Source organism: Pyrgilauda ruficollis, unplaced genomic scaffold, assembly GCF_017590135.1.
Source record: "Pyrgilauda ruficollis isolate IOZ18807 unplaced genomic scaffold, ASM1759013v1 scaffold136, whole genome shotgun sequence".
In the NCBI taxonomy this organism is placed as follows: Eukaryota; Metazoa; Chordata; class Aves; order Passeriformes; family Passeridae; genus Pyrgilauda; species Pyrgilauda ruficollis.
The window spans coordinates 1064661-1089110 of NW_024512099.1; the positions used below are offsets into that span (position 1 = coordinate 1064661).

A 24450-nucleotide genomic window follows, 5' to 3' on the forward strand; every position below is an offset into this window, starting at 1 on the left:
TTTGTCCATTGGTTTCTCACCTTTACTCCCCAGATTTCCACTGCCTTTGGAGAAAGCCTGGTGGGAGATAAAGGTTTCCCACAGCCCTGGGAGCCTGGACTCTGCTGAGTCAATCCATTCAGTGAGACAATTATTATTGTCTTACTGAATATTGGTCTGTTAATCCTCAGGACATCAGAGGCAACCCCTGCCCAAACCTGACTGCCACAGCTTTGGAGTTGTCTTTGCCAAGGATTTTGCTTTCTGTCAAAACTTGCATGACAAATAAAAAAGAAAAATCACATTCCAAGCCCAGAATAGCCTGTGGGGGTCAGAAGAGCTTTGCCATGAGATGTGGTGTGATAACTGATCTGATATGTACCAGATTTATTAGACCTCAGTAATCTGTTTGAGACAGGCTATTTATCTGTGATATTTTACTACACCTAGAACACAACTTTCCAGACACAGTGGCTCCTCCTACAGCCAGAGATGTCAACTGTATGCTAATTATTCATGTGTACTTACATTCTTTGTTAGATATATTGCTTCTACACGTCAGAGTCTGTGCCTCAAAGGCTCAAACAGTAAAGCACAAACATTCCATTCTGGAAAGCTCTGTCAGTTATGCCTTGGAATTGATAATACTGGTCCTTCCTTTCACTTCTTTTCATTTGATTCTGGAATTTTCTTCCCTTTTCCCATCAGTCTGAGCTCCCATTAAGGAAAATTCAGTGATTCTGTAAGGAAAATTATTTAAAATTCTTCATGATGTTATTTTGCTAACATCATCTTCCCAACTTCCATAGCAACCACCCTTCTGGATTTTTAACTGGTTTTTTTCCACCTGCCATTTCAAATCTCACAAACTCTCTGCTGTGCTAAATGTCATCTCGTGTTTAGCTATCTCTGCAGTCATTCCTGGAGCCACACACATCTACAGTGAGAAGCAGCTGCTTGTGAGCTTCATCACTGCAATTAGCTCCAGGAAATTAAAGTTCAGCTGCCACATACCAGCCCTCCAAGGCTGATTCCTTGTGCATCACATTGGCTCAGCAAAGAGGATGCAAAACACCACCTAGAAGATCTAAGGAAAGGAACAAGAACAACAAAAATGCACTAGGAAGAATTCTGCAGCTTTTTCCTTTCTCCTTTGCCTTTCATGGAAGGGAAGGGGTGGATTTATTGGACTTTTATTTGAGAAAGGTATCACAGAAGATCAAGTATCAATCACTGACTGAACTGTCCATCTGTTTATCTGTAGGGAAGCAAAAAATCTGTCAAGTGCTGTTTAACTCCTGCACTGATACTGCTGGGGAAGATCCTGAGCAGAGGACCAAAGCGTCATCTAGGGCTGAATCACAATGTATTCCATGTAATTCATGACCAAGCTTTCTTCTCCCACCCTTCCCTATGAAACTGGTGCTTATGGACTAATGTCACATTCATATTTTCTGGAAAAATCCCTTTGCCCAGGATTTTTCTTCTAGGAAGCTGAGAAGCCTCAGAGAAAAAGGAAAACAATTATCTGATTTGCTTCTCCTGTGTTTTGCTTCTTTGGAATGTGTTTGGAGATTGTTTACCCACAGGTGATTGTTTCATTGGATTCTGGTGTGAATTATTTTGACTCTTTGGCCAACCAGTGCCAAGCTGTGTCAGACTCTGGAGAGAGTCACGAGTTTTCATTCTTATCTTTTTAGCCTTCTGTGAGTATCCTTTCTGTATTCTTTAGTACAGTTTAGTATTCCTTAATATAATATAGTATCTTAAAATAATAAATTAGCCTGCTGAGAACATGGAGTCAGATTAATCACTCCTTCCTGCCATGGGGATCCCTGCAAATACAACAGACTGATCTGGTGCTACATGGACTAATCCAGAGTTTAACTTCTCACAGACTTGAGAGGTAAGAAATGAATTGGTTTCAACAAGAGAGGAAAAGCACAAAGCAACAAAGGTCAGAGAGGCCCTGAGCACACATCTGCCCGTGGTGTCTGTAAGCACCACAGCAGCCAGGCTGTTAACTGCGCACAGCTGCACACGATTTGCAGCCACTCTCATGAGGATGTGAGCCAACTGAAGATCCCTGAGAGCTGTGAACAGTGCTAGGAGGGTGTCTGGACTTAACCCCCACATTTCCACATTCCACCACGGTTCCTCCCTTTTACAAAACTTGCAGAAAGTGGAAAGGCAGTGGGAAGAGCCCCTGAAGCCTGAGAACAGAGCTGTGGAACTCAGCTTAAAGACATCCAAGCAGCTGACACAAAATACAGCCCCAGTCTCTTTGAGCAAAGAACCAGAGACAAATGACAGTCTTAAAATATTTGCTAAGTCTAAAAAAAATTAAAAAAAAAATCATTCCTCTGTAAATAAAAAGACTGTAACTTCAGCTGTAGCTTTGGGGACTTGAGTGTTTGGTTTTCTACTTGATAAAACAGGAAGTCAAAATCAAATCTGAGCTGAAGGTTTTCATCCTCTGCTTTCAGGGACTTGTGAAAACAACGTGCAAACAGCCTGCAGCACAGACCACTGAGGTTGGACTGTTTGTCCCTACAATAAATACTTCACCAGTGCATGTTTGTAATTTTTTTCATTTGTATAAGGACTGAGACAGTAACTTCCCCAAGGAAGAAATATGACACGAGTATTTTTGTGGTTCCAGTCAAGCTAGAGGATTGTCACTGCTCAAACTTTCCTTGTGTGTGGGGTTAGTTCAAAGCTGTGCAAATAGAATTCCCTGACCATCTGACCATCAATTCAGAAATTGCCATTGTATTCCTTGAAACCATGTGACAGAAATGGTGGTAATGCAGCAGACCAGGAAAGATTATAAGATCTGAGTTAAACCAACTGCTTTAACTTTACACATAGCTTTACTTCTACTTTACACATAGCTTTACTTCTACGGGCCTCATGCAGAACACAGCTCACATTGACTTCTGAAGGCTTAAAAACATATTCAGCTCATCCACCTTGTAGAGTCAGTTTAACTTTTTTGACTCTCCCATGTCTACTGTACCCATGTCTACTCCTATTCCAATGGCCATATGTGAATCCTTCCATGAACACTGCAAATATCGTGAACATCTGTGACCTTCTGCAGGCTGTCCGTCTGTCCATCCCAAGCCCTGCAAGGCAGAGTTGTCTCTCTGTGTGCCCAGCGGCCAACACAGATGAAGACAGATCCAACAGATCATTGCCAGGTCCCCAGGAGCACCAGCAGGACTTACCTGCCTTAGGGCTGGCCCGTGGGTCCAGGAGCACTGCTTTAAGTTCAGGCCTGAGACATCTGTAGGTGCAGTCATCTCCTGCTTCTCCTCTTGGATGGACAAGTCAAAGGCTTGATTACATTGTGGAAGCCAAGCTGATTTTTTAATTATTACGGCTGCAGAAGCCTAGCACAGACATTCCTGTGCAGAATGGTGCTGAACCTTGTGATCTCTGCATGGAAATATTGCAGACTGCAAGGCTGACACCCTGCCACTGCCAGTACCTGCTCTGGTCCTCTAACTGGGGTGTTTTGCTGGGCACTGGCACTACACCAGCACAGCAAATGGCTTGTTCAGCATCTCCTCAGTTTGGGTTTCCAGGTCGTGTCAAAGTCCTCCACAAGGAAGTGCTTTTTGCTGTCAGGGTGCAGCTGAATGTGCCACAGCGTGTGCAGGGTACTCACCAGCTGCTCTACAGCATGCACCAGAATCTGAGAGAATTGTAACAGATTCAGGCAACTTTGCACAAGGTGCAAAGGCACTGCTGTGAAAACTGAGCTTCCACCTGGAACTTTTTCAATGTTTAACCTTCAGTGTCTTCTCCTTTCTGAGAGGAGTGTGCACACCTCTGCCACCACTTCCCACCTCCATGCACAAGCACAGGGGGTTGCGGAAACCAGTTTCACACGAGTTCAAAATCATAAAAATTCCTAGAAAGAATCTCCACAGAGGTTTCTGAGATGTATGGATGTCACACCCTGCTGGAAGGGGGCAGAGCTTTGACCCCTGGCTGCTCTGAGCCCCCTTCCACAGGCAGCTGTTGGGTTAGGCAGGATTTTGGCAGGCCTGATTTTGACTTTGTCAGAAAACCTGTCAGCATGCATATTAACTGAAACATCAAAAGGAGAAAAATTACTAACAAGGTTTTACAGCATTTTCAAGTGAGCTTCCAGCTGCACGTGAAGCTTGAAAGTAAAGGACTGACTGGGTGGGGAAGAGCTCCAGATCACTTAAAACATAAAATACACACCCATTCCATGGCAGCTGCTCTCAGGCTGCTCATGGTCAGCTTGCCTGCTTCAAGAACCACTTAACCACACGTGTTTCTTAAACTGATTTCCAGAAAAAAAAAAAAAAAAATGAAAATAGAACTGTAGGAACCAAACTTGTCTGAATATCACGTGAAGATCTCAAAAAGGTAAGCACAAAAAGATTACCCCCCAGTGATGTGGCTGCAAATTCAAGCTGCTTTAACATAATATAATAGTAATAAATAAATATAATAGTAATTAATAAATATCATAAAGTCCATGTGGCACCCCACAGGGTCTTTGATCAAACTGCACTCATAAGATTTGGGGCAGTGGGAGAAGAAAAAGCAACTGGGTAAAGACAATTCCATGCTCAATGTGTCTCTGTACAGTTTATTTTACAGGAGATGAGATGAGCACTATGGTGTATATAAACTTGCAGAACAATATAGGAAAATACAGTTTAACCATATGAAATTGTTTTACAGTAAGACAGAAAAATTACATATAGGAAATGCCTTCAACACTGAAGGACAAGATCCACAGCTGACATCAAGTAGCTTCCACTGAACCCTGCCAGTTTATTTGAGCTGAAGATCTGCCCCTTAAATCTTTTCTTCATTCAACTTAAGTTCAGTAAGTGATTCCTTCATCTATCCTTAGGGAACAAAAGCCATCCTAGAATTTCCACAATGATCCAAGATTTACTAGTAACCCAGACAGAGGCTGTGTGATAAATAAACTATTTAAAGGGTCTAGTCAGCCAAAATTTATGGGAAGTTATAAAATTTTGGTTAAGCATCTGTAAAAACAAGTCATTAGTACTGGCAAAAGACAACTTTCCTAGAAATTTAGAAGTATTTAGGAAAACTTACACAAAAAGGACCAAATAAGCAACTTAATTTTGATAGAAAACTCTGGTTTAGTGTATGCCTGGTATCTGGCCTGCCTGTGAATCCCTGCTGCTACAGTTTCTGCAGAACTTCCCAGGAATTCTCACACTGTCTTGTGCTGCAGAAAACAAGGGAAGCATCTAAGGAGAAGAAAGAATTTTTGTCCAACACTAGTACCTGCTGTTTTCCTAATGGATAGAGGTTGCTGTCCCTAAAGAGTGTTTTTGACCTAAAAGAGTATGGACATCCAAATTCCTTAGGCTATTCTGATAATCTCAGCCATTTCATCAAAAAACTCCAAAGGAAAAAGGGATTTCAGGTCAACCATTGCCAAATTCTGGGATTAACATGACTTTGATTATTTTGTTACCAGATGTGAGATCCCTGAAATCACATTCAGCTTTTGAGTTCCAGGACCACAACATTTCTTCTCTGCAACTGCTGTGTAAAAAATAAATTTGTGGGCTTTATTATTATTATTTATTAATTTTATGCAATAAAGTGTAACAACTCTTTTATGTAAAATTATCACTGCATACTATTTTTATGCAGAATTCCCTGCTTATTCTACTGAGACCAAGCATGGGTCCAAAGATTAGTTTCAATGCAGTTGCTTTTAAGTCTAATTTTTTCTATTCCATTGTCAGCATTGAGAACTTACAATGCTTGAGCTGGACAGCAAATTCTCAGAGCCAAAGGCAGGACTCCTGGAGATGTGGCTGTCCTAAAAGGGTGCACAGTTCAGAGCAAGGAAGGGGCTGAGAATCCTGCACAGATCTGTGCACAGTGGCTGCTCCTGAGATTTGACAATTTGTAGGGTAAATCTGTATTTTTCACATGATTGTAGCAGATACTATTTAAAGAGGCACTTCAAGGGGATTTACTAGCAGAATTTTAATAGGGTTGTGATACAAGCCATTAATCAGTTACTTGTTAAATCAGTAGCCCTAAAAGACTGCATATATTCAAAATTATAGTCCTGTCCACTCACTGAACCTGGAGAGAGCAGCTTTTGTTCTGAATATCCACTGAGTTTGTCTCTTATGACACACCTGAAATAGTTCAACTTAATGTAAGTTGAGGGAATTAAATTTGAATGTCTCAAATCTATATGTGTTTTTTTTTTCCTGTGATTATTATGTGGTTAATCTAAGATTTTTTTTTTATTGGTCTATGAAAGATTTTATCCACATACAGTTCTTAGACTCAGATGCATCATTAGGCACAAAAGGTTTCTGCCTTGAGGAATGCATGGGATTAGAAATTTAAGCTGAATTGTGCTATGTGTTGGTCCCTTCAGAAAAAAACATCCAGGAAGGAAAAAGAAACTGCAGCTAGCACAAAAAAGAAGTTATTACACTTCCAAACCTGGTGGCTGATTAAAAAAATCCAAAATAAAACCCAAAATAACCTCTCCAAAAAAGCTCTTAAAACTCTCAGAAAACAGCCAAAAGCATGAAGTTTGGTTAGGACATTGAAAGAACAGGTATTTTCTATGAAATTTCACAATTAAAGGTCCTGAAAGTGTTATACTTCACTGATGAAGGGCTGGCTACAGTAACAACAGAGGGGGAAAATAGAGTTGAAAGATGCACCACTCGTATGAATAAAACCTATTTTAAGACAAAGCAGTGGGTGTTATTCCCACAACAGTGTTCTCAGGAAAAGACAAGGATTTGCTGCCAGGAAAGACTTCATTCCCACCGTGCATCAGCAGGGCTGTGTGCTCCAGGCTCCTGAAGCACAGCAGGCTCAGCACACCTGAGCTGGGGCAGCCAAATGCCAGAGCCCCTTCTGGTCCCCAGGGCAGCACTGGCACCTACTGGCCTCCCATGGGTGCAACCAGGTGTGAGCTGGACAGCTCTGGATCAGCTACAGACACATCCCAGCACTGATTTCCAGGTGCTGAGCAGGACTGGGACAATGATGGGCTCCTTACTCATCATTACTCAGTCCCCATCAGGGTGTGAGAGAGATGCCACTGAGGTAACCATCCTCCTGCCCTGTGTGTCTGCTTTAATCTGAATTTATCTGTGATTCTTGCCCACCTGGTTAAGAGAGAGGAGACCAGCAGGCTCCTCTGGTGCACACAGGATGCCTGTGGGCTGTTCCCTATCCCTGGCAGAGGATGGCAGGAATGTCCACACAGCAGCAACTCCTCAGAGCCAGTGCTTCAGCAACCTCTGCCACACCACTCTGCTATTTCAATACACACTGGGGAGCAAAAAGCCTGCAGGCTTTCCAGAGAGGTCTGTGAACTGAAAAGCTCGTTATTTTGAAAACTGCCTTTTTGACACTGTCTTTTGAAGATGCAATTGCCAATGAGAGGAATGTCAGGGTGAGCAGGACTGCCCTCAGGACACTGCTGGGACCGGACAGAGCTGCACTAGAGGACAAGAGCACAGGAGATACTGTGAAACAGTAAATCTGCTTTCAGTTCAGAAGGAAACATCCAATAATCGCATCAAGAAGCCACATCTACTCATTCCAGGGGGGCCTTCAAAGTGCTTGTCTGGATTTCTTAAGGTGCTTGGTAGTGAAGGACCCACCTGGGTAAGCAGTGCCCTTTCTCTCCCTGTGTGTGATGAAGAGATGGATGGGCAGAGCCCCTTTGTCACTGAATTATGGATTTGAGCTTTTACAGCTCCATCAGTAGGTGACCTGTGGGTCCAGACTCCAGAGGTGTGTTCTGACTGCAGCCCCACACAAACACACTACAGGAGCTGCACAGAGAGCAGCTACACATTAATTATTTCTCATTTCTTATTATTTACTTTATCCATGTACTTGAGTACAAGTAAGGAAAAAAGAGGCTTGTGCATTTCTGTTTGTTAGCCTGATTTTCAAAGAGTCTTATCTCTTAGCTCCCTGCTGTATTCCAAGAAATCTCTGAGTGCTGAGCACTTCCAAAGAACAAGTGAAGAATGCCCATTTCTATATTGCAGCCAATATTTAAATACTGACATTAAAAACAAGGACAATTCTAGGAAGTTCTAACAGAGCCTGAGAAACAACAACTGCTACAAGCATAAAGAAGCTTCTTGTGGATGCCTCACCAAAAATTCCTGTTAGGGCAAAAGAAAAAAAAAACCCTAACCCAAGCAAAATTAAAAAGAAAAAAGCTGCATAAAGGGAAAAAGAAGTAGTGCACAAGGTTGCATGCTGCCTGTCAGGCACTCAAGGAAGTGTGATTTCAGTGTTTATCTGTGCAATAAGGGGGAGCACAGCTGCCCCCAGCAGCTCAGAAGTGACTGCACAGGGGGAAAGGGAGTCTAGAAACATTACAGAGATTTCTGTATGATTTTCACTGCTGTTACAGTATTTTAAAATTTAAAAAAATAAAAATTAAATGTATCTTCTACAATTCCAGTGTCCAATAATGAACTAATGTCCCTATAAGGGAGCAACCAAAGTCTTTCAAAAGATGTCCAACCCATAGAAGTGATGAACAAGTGTGAGTGGCAGACATGACTGAACCTGGAGCACGTTGGCAAACTGAGAATTAGGCCTTTTTGGGATATTGCTCCAAGAAAAACTGGAATCTTGCTGCTAATGGGAGAAGAGTGCATTTGGCCCATGTGGAAAAATACTCACTGCTTTCAGCTCATAAACTTCAACAGGAATCAGCCAACAGCACTGGATCCAGAATGAGTTCTGGCAGGAAATGAGCTGAAAGAATACCTTAGAGAGAAAGATGTTCAACTGTGCTTGAAGACACAGGCAGGAAGGTCTGGATGGTGAATAAAACGTTCTCATTCTGTGTGGCAGCTGAGGGTACAGCTGGCAAAGCACCTCACCAGCTCCGGCACTGATCTGAAGCCATGGAGCTCAGGAAGGCCAGAGAAGGGCCAAAAGGCTCTGGCTGAAATGGAAAATGCCAGAGAGCCCTCCAGCACAGGACAAGAGTGTGACAGCATCGCTCGGACCAAGAGGGAGCTCACAGGTGTGGCAGCACTCCCAAAACATAGCTGGCTTAACAGATCTGGGCAAGCAGAGCTACCTGCTAAGGACCAGAGGGAAATTCCCCCTTGTTCCACCTCTGGCAGTGAAAGCAAACAGTGCTAGCTGAGAGCTGACCTCTGTGTGACCTCAGAGCATGCAGAGATGTCAGATAACCCTGCCAATCTGATCCCCACAGTGCCTAAACCAGCAAAAGCTCACAGCAGGCACGTGAGGTGCCAGCTGAAGTGAGATGATGCCTAAGCTCAGTCCTGGAGGTAAGAGACTTCCTTTGGTATTCCATTAGTCAGCTACACTGCAGCAGCATCATGCAGCATCCACACATGCTGGAGTTTTATTGAAACACTGAGTTTGAACACTGAGTTTGCTCACCCAAAACAAAGCATTCAGACAGACTGGGCTCAACTGCATTTTTGGAACTCAGTGGAAGACAAACAGAGCAATGCTGAAACTGCCAAAGTTCCTGTGAGAGCAGGAACCCATGCTCTCCTTTAAATGTGCCACTACCCTCTTTGAAGGTGCTGTTAGAAGCAAGGGAACTCCAGCAAGCCCTGACCTGTAAGGCATCACTGTCCAAAATTCATCAGAAAGAGAAATGAATGAGAAGGTAACACTGATGTGCAGGGTCACAGCAAGAGGGAATATCATCTTTTGAAAGAAATGAGCTGAAAACTCTTTACAGGCAACAGCAAAACTTGCACTGAACACAGATGGAAGTGTTGTGGGTGAAGCATCTCACCTGTGGTGGAGCAGAACCCAGAGTCTCCTGGGGCTGGGAGTGATCAACAGCCAGGTACCTGTGCTCTCCTCTGGTCACTGAAGTGAAAAAGAGACACAGGCTCCACCAAGAGAATCACTGATCTGGGCAGCTCACATCCCTGAAACACTTCAAATGGACCAAGAACTAGAAGCAGGAAATATGTCTGGAAAAAAACCCCAAAAGTAAGAAAAAACCCAAAACAAACATAACCACAAAACCCCCCCAAATAAACAAAAACAACAAACACCCAACTAAGAATTTAGAGCAGCATAAATACACCTTAGCAGAGGAACCACAACACATTACAGTTCCCAGAAAAACCTGTGCTAGTGGACAGTGTTTCCAGTCCAAAAGAGTAAAAAACATCTTTAAAGAAAGAGGAAAAGTAAAGTGTAATTTCTAACAATTAATTTCAGGTATTTATTAAGAGAATACTGTATAAAGTGCACAACTAGCTTTGTTTTGCAAACAAAACAAGAATGTGTTGAGGCATTGTCAAGATTGTTCATTTCAATTTACAATTGAAATTACAATTACAGCCAAGAACAGGGGGCAGCCTGAAATGGAGCTTTCATGTATTCACATTATTTTGGCCACTGAAGTTTTCAAAGTTCAACCTGCACTTGTGGCTTAAAAAATAAAAAAGTGCCTGTCCTCTGAAGTGCAAGGCAGGAGTTAGAAGTACACACTGATATGGCCAAAAATGAGTAAGACAGAGTGAATCAGCAGAAACCGAAAAGGAGAGATCACCAACTGCCCTGCCTGAGGGCAGAAGGAAGGAGAAGAGGATCCCAGGGAGGCTCTCACCAAGCTCAGGACACTCAGGCAAACCAAACAGTTCAGCTGGTGCTGCAATGCTCTGTGCAGGAACTTGGGAGAGGCTCACACCACAGTGTGCTCTGCCTACACCAAGAATAAAACTGGAGTCCAAATTCCCAAGTGCCCCAGCAGGAGCAGTGATCCTGAGCGTGCAGCAGTCATGGCACTCCAACTGCCAGCGTGCAAAGGATGCTGAAGGTTTGTCAAGCTTAATGAAGCAGCAGAGGAGTGGGTTGTGAAGGCATTTGCAAGGCAGGAAGGAACCTGGACTAGTAAAGAGATGGCTGGAGAAAAAGGAACCAACAGAAAAATGCAGTAATAGTTTAGAAATAATAAACCAGAAAAATAACCACTGCAGCAATGTTACAAACATGCTTCAGGTAAGACTTTTCTGTGTCTCAGTTTGTATTTGTAAGGAGGAATATTGACTTCCAATGATCTAGTCCCAGCATTTGGAGGATGGTCAACAAAAACCTGGAACAGCAGAACAAAAGAAGGATGCAGCTCTGGGGCTGGGGAGAAAAAGACAGTAGCAGTGAGATAAAATGAAGCAGAAGTGGGGAGCAAATGAAATAGTGTGGTTTGGGATATTGTAGCTAAGACCACAGTAAACACTGGTAAAGGCCACAGTGGTGAGAATCAAGATTTCTCCTGGATCTAAAGCAAGAATCTGAAGAATCTTTGCATTGTATGAAATGCTGAAAGAGATATATTAACAGCAACATTGAATATTCCATCAGAAATAACAGCAGAAGAAAATAAATACCTTTTCAAAACCAGTCTCCAAACTACGGAACACTATTTGCTAAGAGCTGTGTTGAATTTTTGGTGGTTTGCAGTAAGGGTAACAGAAAAAAACTTAGATGGTACAGAAGTGCTGGGCACCTACATCTACACTGAATGCAATCTAGCATCATATATTCACGGCACCTTTGAAAATCAGGCTCCAAAAAGATAAAAGCCAAAATTTAACGGGACAAACCCAGTAATTAAAAATACCTAAAGTCTGTGATATTCACCTGAAGAAACCAACAAAGGAAATTTAAACCTGAATCCCAAGTAAACTATTAGAGGACTGTCTTTAAGGAGATTCTGTGGAAAAACACCTTGCATGAGCAGGAAAGATTTTAAACATCTAATTTATTCCTTGGGATACGACCTCCTTCTGTCATTGAGGGCACTCTGACAGCTAATGAGGTAGGTATAGTACAACCAAGTCTTTCCTGATAAAAAATTGTGATGGTAACACTTTCAAACTTATCAACTGGCCGACAACAGAAATCATGAAAATGGGTTTATGTATCCCTGAGAGGGAGTATAAAACAGGAAGAACAGGAATCTTCTCCATAGATTTTGGGAGAAGGGCCATCACTTCACTGCCATGGTGAAAGACAGTGTTATATGAAAGCAATGCATCCACACAACATTGCTGCAGGATACACAGATTTTATAAACGGGGGAGCCACGAAAGTTAATTGACTTGCCTATGGCCATGAGAGCAGTCAGTGACAGAGCTGGGATTCATGATCAGGACTTCCTTGCCTCCTGCATCATATTCAGTTATCTCCTTGCTGGCCAGAGGCTCTCTGCCTGGTTGTTCTAACATACTCTATAGAGATAGTCATGCAAGGGGTGGAGCACAAAGTCACTGAAGAACAGGGCACTTTCTGTGCCAGGAAGCAGATTTCTCCTGGAAGCTGCGTGCAATTGGGAACCTCAGGTGGGAAGCACACATCTGTTTTTTTCACCCTGGAATGTCTGGTGCTTAAGGCTTAGCACAACGAGGACCATTGTAATGACTAAATGGAACAGAGATAGCCCATACAGGCATAAATTACAAGGTGTCTGTCTGGTAGTGAAACAACCTTTTCCCTATGCTCTTCTGACCCTTAAAAACAAACGTTAGCCTGCTTAATTCAGTGGACTCATCACATCCAACCACAGATCAGTCTATATTTCCATGTCCACAGGTCGGATATCTCCAGTTTTGTGTTCTTTTACCCACAGTTCCCTGTCTTTGGCAGGATCCACTTTCCGAAGCAACTGATCCACAAGTTCTACTGTCTGAAATGAAGAAAACAAGAATCCAAATGTCAAGGGCACACTTCAAGCAGAGAGTCATTGCTCTGACACGCAGAGCAGCTGTGGGCATGCCTACACTGCATCTGCAGACAAGTGAGAGCTGCACGTACATGAGACTGGATGGACAAGACAGGTCTGAACGTGCAGCCTTGTGCTGAGCAGAGAAGAGGGAGACTTAATATGAAGAAGCAGAGACAGGTTTCCTGTGCCAGGCAGCAGCCAGGCAGCCTCTGACTCCTGTCCTGCAACCTGCACCTTACACCAAACACAACTGTACTGAGTCAGCGTGCATCCCCCATGCTTTAATATTTGATAAACTGCCAGTTTTTAATAAGGAAAATATATACCCACTCCCTTTTCCAACAGTGAAACAATTCAGCATCTTCCCTGCACAAAAGACCTCATGGAGTAGTGCATCATGCTGGGAGAGCTAATGATGGCTCATGCTGGCCAAATGTACTTCAGCTGGTTGTGTCTCCCTCAGGAGAGAGCTGTGTGAAAGGCGATCAGAGAGTCCTGGACTGCAGGGAGGCAGCACAGCACTGCTGCAGACTAACAAGCTCCCTGCAGACACTTCCCCCACATCCTTTGACCAAAGCCAGTCAGAGCAGGTCAGGAGGGAGCATTCTGCTCAGCTGGAGGGCAGTGAAGGGCACAGAGAGCAAACAAGAAGCACACTTACACTTTGGTTGAACATGTCTGTCTCGTGCCGCAGCTGTGTGTACTGGCACAGATGCTGCCGAATCATCTCCACCCTTTCAACTTCTAGTCTCTCAAGCTCCTGGACATGAAGAAAAACAAGTCCATATTTTTACTGGAACCTGAGCTTGGAGGCCCAGAGAAAGGAGGATAGACAAAAGGCTGCCAGTAGGTGCGATACTGCCCCAGGGTCATGCTTTGGAGCTGGGCTCTGTGGTTGCACATTCCTCTGCTCTGCAAAGAATAAGAAACAGCAAGCAACAGCAGTCATCTCAGCCTAGCAACAGAAAAGAAGGTCAAACCTTTCCAAAAGGCTCCAAAACTGAGACAACCAAGGCAGGGAGTGGAGCTACTGCCTTCAGAGATGCTGCAAGCAAGAGGGAATCTGTTTCCTGCAAGAAGTTCTGTGTGCTTTATTGCTAGCTAGAAAAGTTATGGTGATTCCCTGGGGCAGCAGAAATCACACTGGGGGGGATGGCTCAGACCACCCCCATTCCAACCAGACACCTGTCAGAGCACAGTTCACCAGATGATGAGCTGGGACAAGCTCCCACCTTGCTCAGCTAGCAGTAAGCAGAACCCAGCAAGACTATAGTTGGAAAGGCAGGTGATTTCTGTCTTTCTTCCTGGTATTTTCTGCCTCCCTCCTCTTCTGAATTCTGATATTATACCCCAAAATCTGCATTTAGTCCTTCTGGACTGAATGCACTGAGCACTGTGTGCAGTTTTGGGCATCACAATATAAAAAAAAAAAAGGCATTAAGCTGTTAACAGTGTCCAAAGCAGGGCCACAAAGACAAAAAAGGGTCTGGAGGGGCCTGAGGGGAGACTCTGGTGAGATCCCACCTGGAACACTGCAGGCAGCTCTGGGCTTGGCAGCACAAGAAGGATGTGCAGCTTCTGGGTTAAGTCCAGAGGAGGCCATGGAGTTGCTCCAAGGCAGCTTGTAGCAAGCCAGGCTGAGACAACTGGAGCTGTTAAGTCTGCAGAAGAGATGGCTCTGGGGAGACTTCAAAGAAAATTGTGAAATTGTGGAATAGAAAAATTCATGAATGTATAAATGGATTTGGTGATTTATCACGTGTTTTTCAGTGTTTTCCTTGTGCCTTACTTCATCCTTCCTAAGGACAATTTGAGTGTTCTGGCCCCTAAGCAGCCCTGAACTGGTTTAATGCTTTCTGCAAAGGAACTATTTTTTCTTTTTTCCCCTACTGCTGAGTTTTCCTTAGGACTGAGAATGGGATGAACAATGTGAGATTTATCACCCAATTTTCCCCACTGCTTTGCACTGAACTAGCTGTGAGTGATGAATACTGTAGGCTATGACAATTCTGCAAGGGCAGTTTCAGATGTTACATACCAGAGTGGTGGTCACCATCTCCTCAAACCACTTGGACTGGGCTTGATTGTAAAGATCCACACAGCGCATCAGGTCATCCCCTGAAAGAGAAAAGACAGCAACACATCAGTCTTGCCCAGCCAGAGCTTAGAAAGAAAGTGCAGGTCAGGTTTTGTAGACCCCAAGGATTTGAAGATGAATGCTGGTGGAGCTCAGAGGAGTTGTGCTGCATGGACCAACATTTCAACTAAATGCATGCACTTGATGTATGGCAAGAAAGCAGGTGACTGGGGTGAGAAGGAATAGATTTGGAAATAAAAATGTAAGCATTAAGAGTAGTATTTTACAAAGTGTCCAGAAATATAAAAAAAGGCAAGGTAATTCTATTTAAAAAAAAAAAAAAGCAATAGATGGAAAATTGTATTTGAAAACAAAAGCAATTAAAATGGGAAATCAACAATGGTGAGTAATGAACTGCAGAGCAGCACTCTGCAGGTGAGACTGCAGTCGAAGGGGTCTCTGTCCCAAAGGGGAGGGATGCATCAGGCCCCAGCTGCTGGATGAAGGATGCTGATTTGCACCCTCATGCATTCTCCAGCCTCTGGAGATGCCCAATTCCAGCTGAGCTCCAGCTCCTGTGATCAGGGCAGTAACACAAGAAGCTGCAGTTCTTTCCATTTTTTCTTTGTTGCAGGACTCTGCACTGACAGAGGGGGACATGTGGGTGGCAAGTTTGGAACAAAATTCTCAAAAATTGCTGCTTTGCAGCTAGGAAATTCTCTTTGTTCATTAAATGAGACTCAATTTCTCTTTCACTCTCTGATCTTCAGCTCTTCCTTGCTTGTTCAGTAAAAATTGATTTTAAACAATTTCTAAGGACCCAAGGAACAAAGAGAAATTGTGAATTTTCAGGTGAATAAAGAACATCTCTTACAGAGTCTCCTGTTGTTAAGTCATAACTTTTCTTTCTCCTCAAAGATTGCCTGTACACATGGTCACACTGCCAGGGACTCTTCCCAGCCTCCTTAAAACTCAGACATCTATTCTGAAGTTTTAAAAACCTCAGAACTCTGAAGGACCACTCTGCCAAGGAACAGCCCTCACTGAAGAGATGACACATGGAAGGCCTAGCTAAAACTTATTTTCAGCCAAGGTACTGAGCTGCATGTATCAGCTTTGCAGATCTCAAAAAAGTTCCTGATGGATCCTGCAGATGTGGCTTGAGGCTCTGTAAAACATGCACAGGTCACAGCAACTGGCTGTATCCTCAGTACAGGACAGCACACACTACTATATCCTCAGTATTCCTAGAAGAGAAATTATTTTAGTCACTGAGTAGCAGAGGGAAAAAACCCAAAAAACATCACTTTCAAGGAAAAAGACAGTAATAGTAAGTGTAATAGGCACCCACCAAGTTGTGGGTGAGTGTGATTTAGGAAAGAACCAAGGAAGGAACTGTGATTTATGGAAGAAACACCCTCAGCTAAGCTTGTCTGAATCTGACTTTGGAAGTTCACAAACATTTAGCAATCTAAGGACACCTTCAAGAAACAGACAACTCACCCTACTTTTGCTGTTCTCACCTCAATTATCAATGATTTGTGACATCTGAGTTGGAAAAACTAGCCTTGTTTCTTCTGAGGATTTAACACCACACAGATTTGTAGCATGGCTCACTTTGACTTTGTTTTTACAACATTAAAACCAAGCACCACGTGGATGGATGGGCAGGTGCACTCCCCCTGGCTCTTGCTGGGTGCTGACAGGCACAGGCACTCACCTGCCTGGGTGGACTTCCGTCTGGCCTTCTTGATTTCCTCTTCTGTCTTGTTGCTGAGTTTCACCTCTAGCTGCTGTGTTTTCATTTCCAGATCCTTCTGCCTCTCTGTCAAGGCTTTCCGGGCCTTGGAGCAATGAGGAAGAGTCAGAAGTTACAGAGAAGAAGATCTGGGAGCTGCTTTCAGCCATCTCAGACTCCTTCACACAAGCATTTTCAGCAAGGAGGCAGCAACTTTGCATGGAACTGGGTCCTAACAGGGATTCAGGTCCTTACAACACCATGTGGAGCTCACAGAAGTGTCCTGTGACCACAAAGGGGTCACCACCAACAAATCACAAATGCATCTGAACTCTTCAGAGTCTTAGAAAGGCAAAGGAGTAATGGCATCATCAGGCTCTCCTGTTTTTTAATTGCTTTCTCATTGTTTCTGGAAGAAAAGAGAGCTAAAGCCTCTTTCAAACGTCTTAAACAGCATCATTACCAAGACACCTCTTCCATTCACTTTTCTTAGGATCTGAATCACTGAAATAATTTCAAGTATCTTCAAAAATTTCTCTTTAAGTAAGTTCTGCACTCAGTGTACAACTATCACACACTAACAATAGGAACTTGATTCAGAAAAACGTATTCAGGATCATGCCAACAGTAGAAATCAAGAACATGAGGTCTGCTTACAACTGATGATTTGAACTACCTTACTTAGAAGTTCTTCAAGCTGTTAAAACCTGATTTATCAGTACAAATATATATTATACAGGTAAATTAGTAGAGCACCTTAACAAATAAACATTGCTACATGCAGGCTGACAAATACATAAAAATCACTTGTTTTGCAGGGATTTGTTATAAAACACGTCACATTTGTTCTTTATACTGTACTAGTGTTTCAAACTAAATTGGCATGACTGAGTTTTCTTAGAACTCTGCAGTTTTTTACAGTCACACCAGCCTAAATGTTACAGCTCTGCTGAAGCATTCCTGGAATTTTTTCCATGTGCAGCTCTGAGGCCCTGGTGGGTCCTGCAGGTCTGGAGAGGGAGCTGCAGGAGAGCAACCTGCGAGGGCTGAGTGCTCCACAGGCACTGCAGTCACAGCTCTTCCCTTCTTCCAAGGTTATTCTAAATTCACTCTTCCCAACATTGCTACTGAGTTGCTTTGCAGATAGGAGTGTGAAGAACTTGGTGTTTTGCAGCAAAATGCCTTCCTTGCAGACACTCAGACTAACGACCTCGTGTATCCTGCCATAGTTCTGTCCCTGGGGAACTCCTGCTGAGCTTTAATGAAAGCACAAACAGCTTCGGGGATGACTGGGAATGGTATTTTCCTTTCCAATTTACACCCAAAAGCAAACTCATGAGGACACAATTTGGCAGCTGAGGCATAAGCATCCCCATTTCTGCCAGCTGCTGCTGGGAGATCGTATTTTGTGGGTCTAACTCCCTGCACCACAACCTCAGCCACCTCCTGGTTTATGTTACATCAGCCCATTACTGGGTGCTGCTGCTGCTGCTCTTTGGGTTTTTTAAGTGAGGATGTTTCTTGTGAGGGGTTTGTCATTTGCCAGGCCAGGGTCCAGCTGCTTTTGGCCACTGAGCCAGGTGAGCCTCTGACCTGACCCTGTGGCCATTCTAAGGCAAGGTGCTCTACATTTTGAGGACAACAGATGCACATAAATAAGAAGTATTTGCATCAAATTTATTGCCCCAAGCTGGCAAGGAGAGGATGAACCAAAAAGCCACTTCAGCAGTAGGATGTTTGCCCCCCACTTCCCAGATCTCAGCTAAACACCAAACTATTTCTGGGGCTGGGCAAAGCACAGCTAACAGTTGTGCTTTTGTTCACATTCTCTGAACAGAGAGACATAATTCTCTCTCTCAGAATTTTTTTCCTGGAGAAGCACAGAGTGAAGAAGAGAAAAAAATTCTTATCTCTACTTGCTGCTCCTGTTGTTTTGCACATGTAGAATTTGTTAGGAAGATTGTTTACCTGAAGTGATTTGTCAATTGGATTCTGCTGAGGATTGTTTTGTTTCCTTGGCCAATCACTCAAAGCTGTGTCCTGGCTGTCTCAGACAGTCAGGAGTTTTCTTTAGTATCTTTTAGTATTCTTTAGTATTCTTTGTAGTATAGCATCTCTTTAATATAGTATAGTATAATGTAACATAATACAGTTTAATAAAGCAATTGTTCAGCCTTCTGAATCAACAGAGTCAGATACCAATCACTCCCTGATCAGGAGCACCCAAATTTCAATAAACAGTGAAAGCCCTCAGCAAGAACAGCTGTGACAGAACTGAAACTCTGCATGGGGCAGCTGCTCTTCTCAAACCAGCAGTGTCCAAAGCCTGCAGGCTGCTCCCTGCTCCCACCTTTTCAACGGCCGTGTAGCGGCTGGCCAGGTGCTTCCGCAAGTCCGCGATGTGGTGGTCACACTTCTTCATGTCCTTCTTGAAGTTCTCTCTGAAGTTCAGCAGGGGTTTCTCCACCTCGCTCTGGAGCTGGCAATGAAAACAAAGGAAGAAATGAGGAGCCAGGCAGCAATTCCTGGCTCTTCACAGAACCACAGAATCGTTAAGCTGGAAAAAACCTCCAAGATTATCAAGTCCCATTGTCAACCCAGGTGTGGTATTCACATTCTCTGAAAAAATGCCTTCACCCAGGATTTCTCTCCTGGGAAGCTGAAAGGTCTCAGAGAAAAGGAAAACAATTCTTATCTCATTTGCTTCTCCTCTGTTTTGCTCCTTTGGAATGTGTTTGGAGATTGTTTACCCACAGGTGATTGTTTCATTGGATTCTGGTGTGAATTGCTCTTTGGCCAGTCAGGGCCAAGCTGTGTCAGGGCTCTGGAGAGAGTCACGAGTTTTCATTATTATTATTTTTTTTAGCCTTCTGTAAGTGTCCTTTCTGTATTCATTAGAATAGTATAGTAACCTTTAATATAATATCAAGTAATAAATTAGCCTTCTGAGAACATGGAGTCAGATTCATCATTCCTGCCCTCGAAGGGGCATCCCTGCAAATACAACACCCAGGGCTGCCAGGTCCACCACTAAACCCTGCCCCTAAAGTGCCACATCCACGTGTTGTTTGCACACAAACCGTGGGAAAGATTTGGAGGATGGTACAGCAGTTTCTGTGCAGAGTTTAAGGAGAAGTAAAATAATGGAAAAGCCCCTCTCAACCTGGCCTGCCTACACACACACATCATTCCAAGGTGCATTTCTTCCTTTTGGAAAACAATACAGGAAGACAATGGGGAGCAAAAAGTATTTCACTAATTACAGCCCTGATGTCGAAGTTTAAGGCAGAGCAGTGGGTTACCAAGGCAGCAGCTGGTTGCCTGAGTAACCTCTGCTGAAATGCTTACAAATGGTGCAGAACTATAATTTTCCTCCAGAACATGGCTGCTGTGCTGAGATACCTGCCACTGTATTGAACTTGAACACCCACAGAGGTTAACAGAATGCAACAGGATTCAACAGCATGTCACATGTGGTGGATAAAACCCAGATAAATACCATAATTTGTAAAAGAAATCTCCTTGGGCATCACTTGAGATAAAACCCAAAAATAACATGATGTTCCCAGCAGACTTTTGAGAAAGCCTAATAATACAAAAAAAGCCAGAGTTCTGGTTCTCTTCCTTGCAGACAGGTGGAGTAGATTCTTGTTGAGAAGCCAAACATTGCTTTTCACGTCTTCCTTTTAGAAGTGAAGTGTACAAGCACTAGTTCAATTTACTGGCTGGAACACAGAGCCCAGGTGAACAACATCTAGAATCAGCTTTACTTCTTTTTTACAAAAAATTAAAGCTAGGTGTGTTTTAATTTACTCAGTAGGTAGACTAAATAAAATGATTTTGGGAGGAAGTTTGGACAGAGTTTCAGTAAGTTTGTTCACCAACTTATTAATTCTTCTAAATTTTTATCACATGCGTGTGTATTTCCCCCACTAACATGCACTGAAGGGAGAGGCCCACCAATTCAGGGCAAAAATCTTTGGAAAAGAAAGAACCATTTACCTTAGAAGAAAATTTGAGATGAACCTCTGCTTCATCAGCTAAACTCTTCTTGAGCTGAGCCCAAGCTTCTCCCAGTGTGCTGAAGGAAGAGCAGGACAATGATCAGTCATTCCCCACCTTTCCTTGTGGGATCTGTCAGGGAAATCTGGCACAACACTTTGCAGCATATCTTGATCAGCAAAACCATGAAAAAGGGTAATAGAAATCTGAGAAAACAACCAGCCTTTGTGACCAAGGCAGAATTATGTTGGCATTGTTTGCAGATCTTTGAAAACCCAGTTCCTGACAATCTCCTCTAACAGAGACATCAAAGCCTCCATAAGCCAGACCCTTCAGTATCTTATCCTCACCATAAGAAAGTTTCCACCAATGCAGTTTTTCTGCCTCTTCTATTTTACACTCTACTTCAGAGGTGAAAAGCCTCAGAGAAGCTTTTCAGCACTTGAAAATTTCTCCGTTGTCTTTTTCTTTCAGATTATTTCCAGGACAGTGGCAGCTGAGGCAGACTCCTCCAGATCCTTTACAACAGCCCAGACTCCTCTTAAAGCACATAACCAAAACTACACTGTCCCCAGTACATTACAACTCCAGGGGCTAAACTGGTAACAGATTATTTTGTATCAGACACTCTTTCTTCTACATATTTCAATGTGATTGCCTTTTTAGACAACAGCATGAAGTTGTTGATGAATAAGCTTGTGATTCACTATAGCCAGATCCTTCTCCCACAAACTGTTATGTAACTGTATCTCTCACATCCTGTGAAAGTATAAAACCCGCTGCTTTGTCCTCATTAAAATGCATCTTATTTTTTTTGTCAGTTAATTTCTCAATTTTAACACAAGAATTCTGAATTGCAACCTTTTCTTCAAATTACACATAGCAGCCCTCCTAGCTCTGTCACATCTCTGAATACAGTAATTCCATACTTTCTTCTACCATAGGTTGTTCATTACAAAAACATTTTAAAACCCCCTGGACTTAGGACAAACCCTTTGGGGTCTCATTCCACAGCTACTTTCTGCAGTTTAGTTTCTGTAAGCAGTGGGTTTTTCCTACCTAGTTTTTTGCACATAAAGCTTTATTTAGGCCACCATTTCTCTTGTCTGCCTACGAGAATCTCCCATCACAAAAAGCAATACTAAATTAAGAGCTGTGATGCTTGACCTACTCTCTTACTCCATCACTGAAGGAATTTAGGTTGGCCTGGCATGGTTCTCTATGCATATACAACAATTGCTCATCATCTTATTTTTCCCCTAAGTGGAAGTTTGATGGTTTATTCCACCACTTTGCAAAGGCTGAATAAAGCTGAGTGATTTACAGTTCCTGTCTCCTTCTGTCTCTTTCCCATCCCCTTTTCAAGGATAATGAGATTTGACTCTTCCTGATAGCCTGAAAAATCACCTGTCACCTGCAATCTCAAATTAATGATCTGTCACCTCTGATGCTGCTGCAAGGCCTCGAGTCCTCAAATATGGTGTTCATCAGCTAAATAACTTAGATACACCTACCAAAGTGCTGCCAATATTCCTCCTTCCCTGAGGTCCTTTCCCACTGCCCAGCTGCCACTGACACTACCCCTGTTACCTGATCCAGTGCTCTCAGCTCCTTGCACTGCACCATGTCCTTTCCAGCTCCCTACTTCAATTTTTCTCAGGCTTGAGCGTTCATTCCCTCTCTTTTCACCTACTTTGTTTCCTTCCCTTTCATTTCTTCAGTCATTCCCTCCTTTTCCCATTGGGGATAGGAGCAAGTGGAAGGAAGATGTGGAAGAAAGCAGGTTTAGCTTTGCTGGGATCAGCTGAGCATCCAGCCCCAGGGAGAGAGAAGGACAAAAAACTTTGCCACTGTAGGTGCTCAGGGCAGTAACAGCCCAGTTATCCTCTTGCAATTTCTGTCCTTGCCTCCTGGAAGCTGAGCAAAACACCTTGTGCAGCTTCAGTGCTGGCAGGAAAACACTGTGCCAAAGGTGAGGACAGTCATTTCCAGCTCTGGCCTTCAGTGCTCAGAGGGTTTGTGGTGAAACAAACAGAGCTACCAAGTTCTGGTCCTTCAAGAGTGGTGCCTTTGCATTAATACTGAGGAACTGCAATTCAGGCTGAACTGCACTGCCTAATGTCTTCTTGATAACTTCCCAAGTGTGAAAATGTTGGAAATAAGCAGCAGTCTGCTGCTTTTTGTGAAGGGCCAGAACCCTGATGAGAAGAGACTGCTTTATCCTCCCTCTTGTCTGTGCTTCTCTAATTGTACCAGCATGACCTTACACAGCTACTCTCAGTAGTGTATATATGTATATATTCTATATATTCTTCCATTTGCAAAGTAGTTTAGTACACATACATGCTAATCCTGGAAGGAACCAGTCCTGGCTACAACAAGGACAGCACATAAACCTGCTTGGAAAGGCAACATTTTATACACATATTCCTAAAAAACATCTCACTAACAACGTAAAAAAAAATCCCAAACAAACAACTCTGAAGCAATTCCATCTTCCCCAACATGCCCAAGGTGCTAATCTAAATAAACCTCTGCTCAGAGGGAGAGAACTGGGGAAAATTACTTGTACCTGCGTGGGAGAAATGCCTTTTATATTAAAATTCGTCTTCTGTGAAAGTCACAGAGACACACTTACCCTTCTTCCTGAGCAGCCAAGGAATTCTGAGACAGTTTGGACAGGTTCTTAGCATATTCCTCCTCAATCTTTATCCTACACTCATATACACACAGAGAGAAAATAAAAAGACAGCAGTAAGTAAGCTTTAAGGCAGAAACCCACACACACATAATTTGAAGAAATTCTCTGCATTTCAACAGATTTTGCCACAGGAATTTTCCTTTCAGTCTCCAGGGCTTGGCAGCACCACTTTGATGAGCCGTCTTCTCCCCCCATATGCTAAAAATGCAGAGGCAAGAGCAGGGCTATATGCAGGACGGCATGTGAGACAAAATTAGCTGAAGAAGCTACAGTTCTGGAGAGCAAGTAACAAGGACAGAGTGTTTCTGCTGTGCAGCACGGGCTGTCTGCAAAACCAGGAGCACGTGGTTCAGTCTGCTGTGAAATGTGAGGCTGCACATCCTTGAGGCAAAAATGAAGGAGTGCAGCGAACCAGGAAAAACCCAAATGAGATTTGGGGGGCTGAAGTGTGTTGGTGATGTTTGCAAGGGTCCCAGGATGAGAGAAGAGATGAATCTGACTCCATATTTCTTAGAAAGCTGATTTATTATATTAAAAATGCTATGCTAAAACTGTGCTAAACTATAGAGAGAAAGGATACATCAGAAATCTAGAAAAGAATGAATAATAAAAACCCGTGACAGACCAGAGAGTCTGACACAGCTGGACTGGGATTGGTCATTTAGTAAAACAATTCACATGGAACCAATCAAAGATCCACCTGCCACATTCCAGAGCAGCAAAACACAGGCAGAAGCATCAGATAATATTGTTCTTCTTTTCCTCTGAGGCTTCTCAACTTCCCAGGAGAAGAAATCCTGGCGAAGGGATTTTTCAGAAAGTATCACAGTGACAGAAGTGCACCTTTCTTAGGGACACCAAATGCTCCCTGCTCTCTGTGATGGGTGACAATGACAGCAGAGATGTGGCAGGAGCTTCTGTCACCAGCACATGGCTGGTACAACCCCTTCCTCTCACTCACCCCACTCACTGCCCTGTCCTGGTCTTCACCCACGTGGAGGCACCAGGAACAGGAGCTGAGCTGGCAAGGGAGCAGAGGAGGAAAGGTGTTGGCACCCAGCTGCTGTGGGAATGGCTGCAGGGAGGACAAGGAGCTGTGGAGTGAGGGGACAAGGTAGGGCTGACAGCCCAGCAGGGAGGGATGAGCAGCTGCTGGTGCAGAGGTGATGGGCATCCTG

General features: G+C 43.4%; 2 protein-coding genes across 3 annotated transcripts in view; one reads left to right on the forward strand and one right to left on the reverse strand.

The window, feature by feature from the left end:
- Nucleotides 1-9634, forward strand: part of GLP2R (glucagon like peptide 2 receptor) — a 31585-nt gene extending 21951 nt beyond the window's left edge. The window contains exons 13-14 of the mRNA XM_041459483.1: nt 8881-9055; nt 9591-9634. Of these exons, the coding sequence (XP_041315417.1) occupies nt 8881-9055; nt 9591-9634 (219 nt within the window). The remainder of the gene's footprint in view (nt 1-8880; nt 9056-9590) is intronic.
- A 2141-nt stretch (nt 9635-11775) lies between these two features.
- The window catches only part of GAS7 (growth arrest specific 7), a 72507-nt gene continuing 59832 nt past the window's right edge, over nt 11776-24450 (reverse strand). For both annotated transcript variants that reach the window (XM_041459494.1, XM_041459493.1), the window contains exons 8-14: nt 23210-23284; nt 20572-20650; nt 18920-19048; nt 16552-16675; nt 14793-14872; nt 13416-13514; nt 11776-12715 (exon numbers count right to left, since the gene is read on the reverse strand). In XM_041459494.1, the coding sequence (XP_041315428.1) occupies nt 12602-12715; nt 13416-13514; nt 14793-14872; nt 16552-16675; nt 18920-19048; nt 20572-20650; nt 23210-23284 (700 nt within the window). In that variant the 3' untranslated portion in view covers nt 11776-12601. The remainder of the gene's footprint in view (nt 12716-13415; nt 13515-14792; nt 14873-16551; nt 16676-18919; nt 19049-20571; nt 20651-23209; nt 23285-24450) is intronic.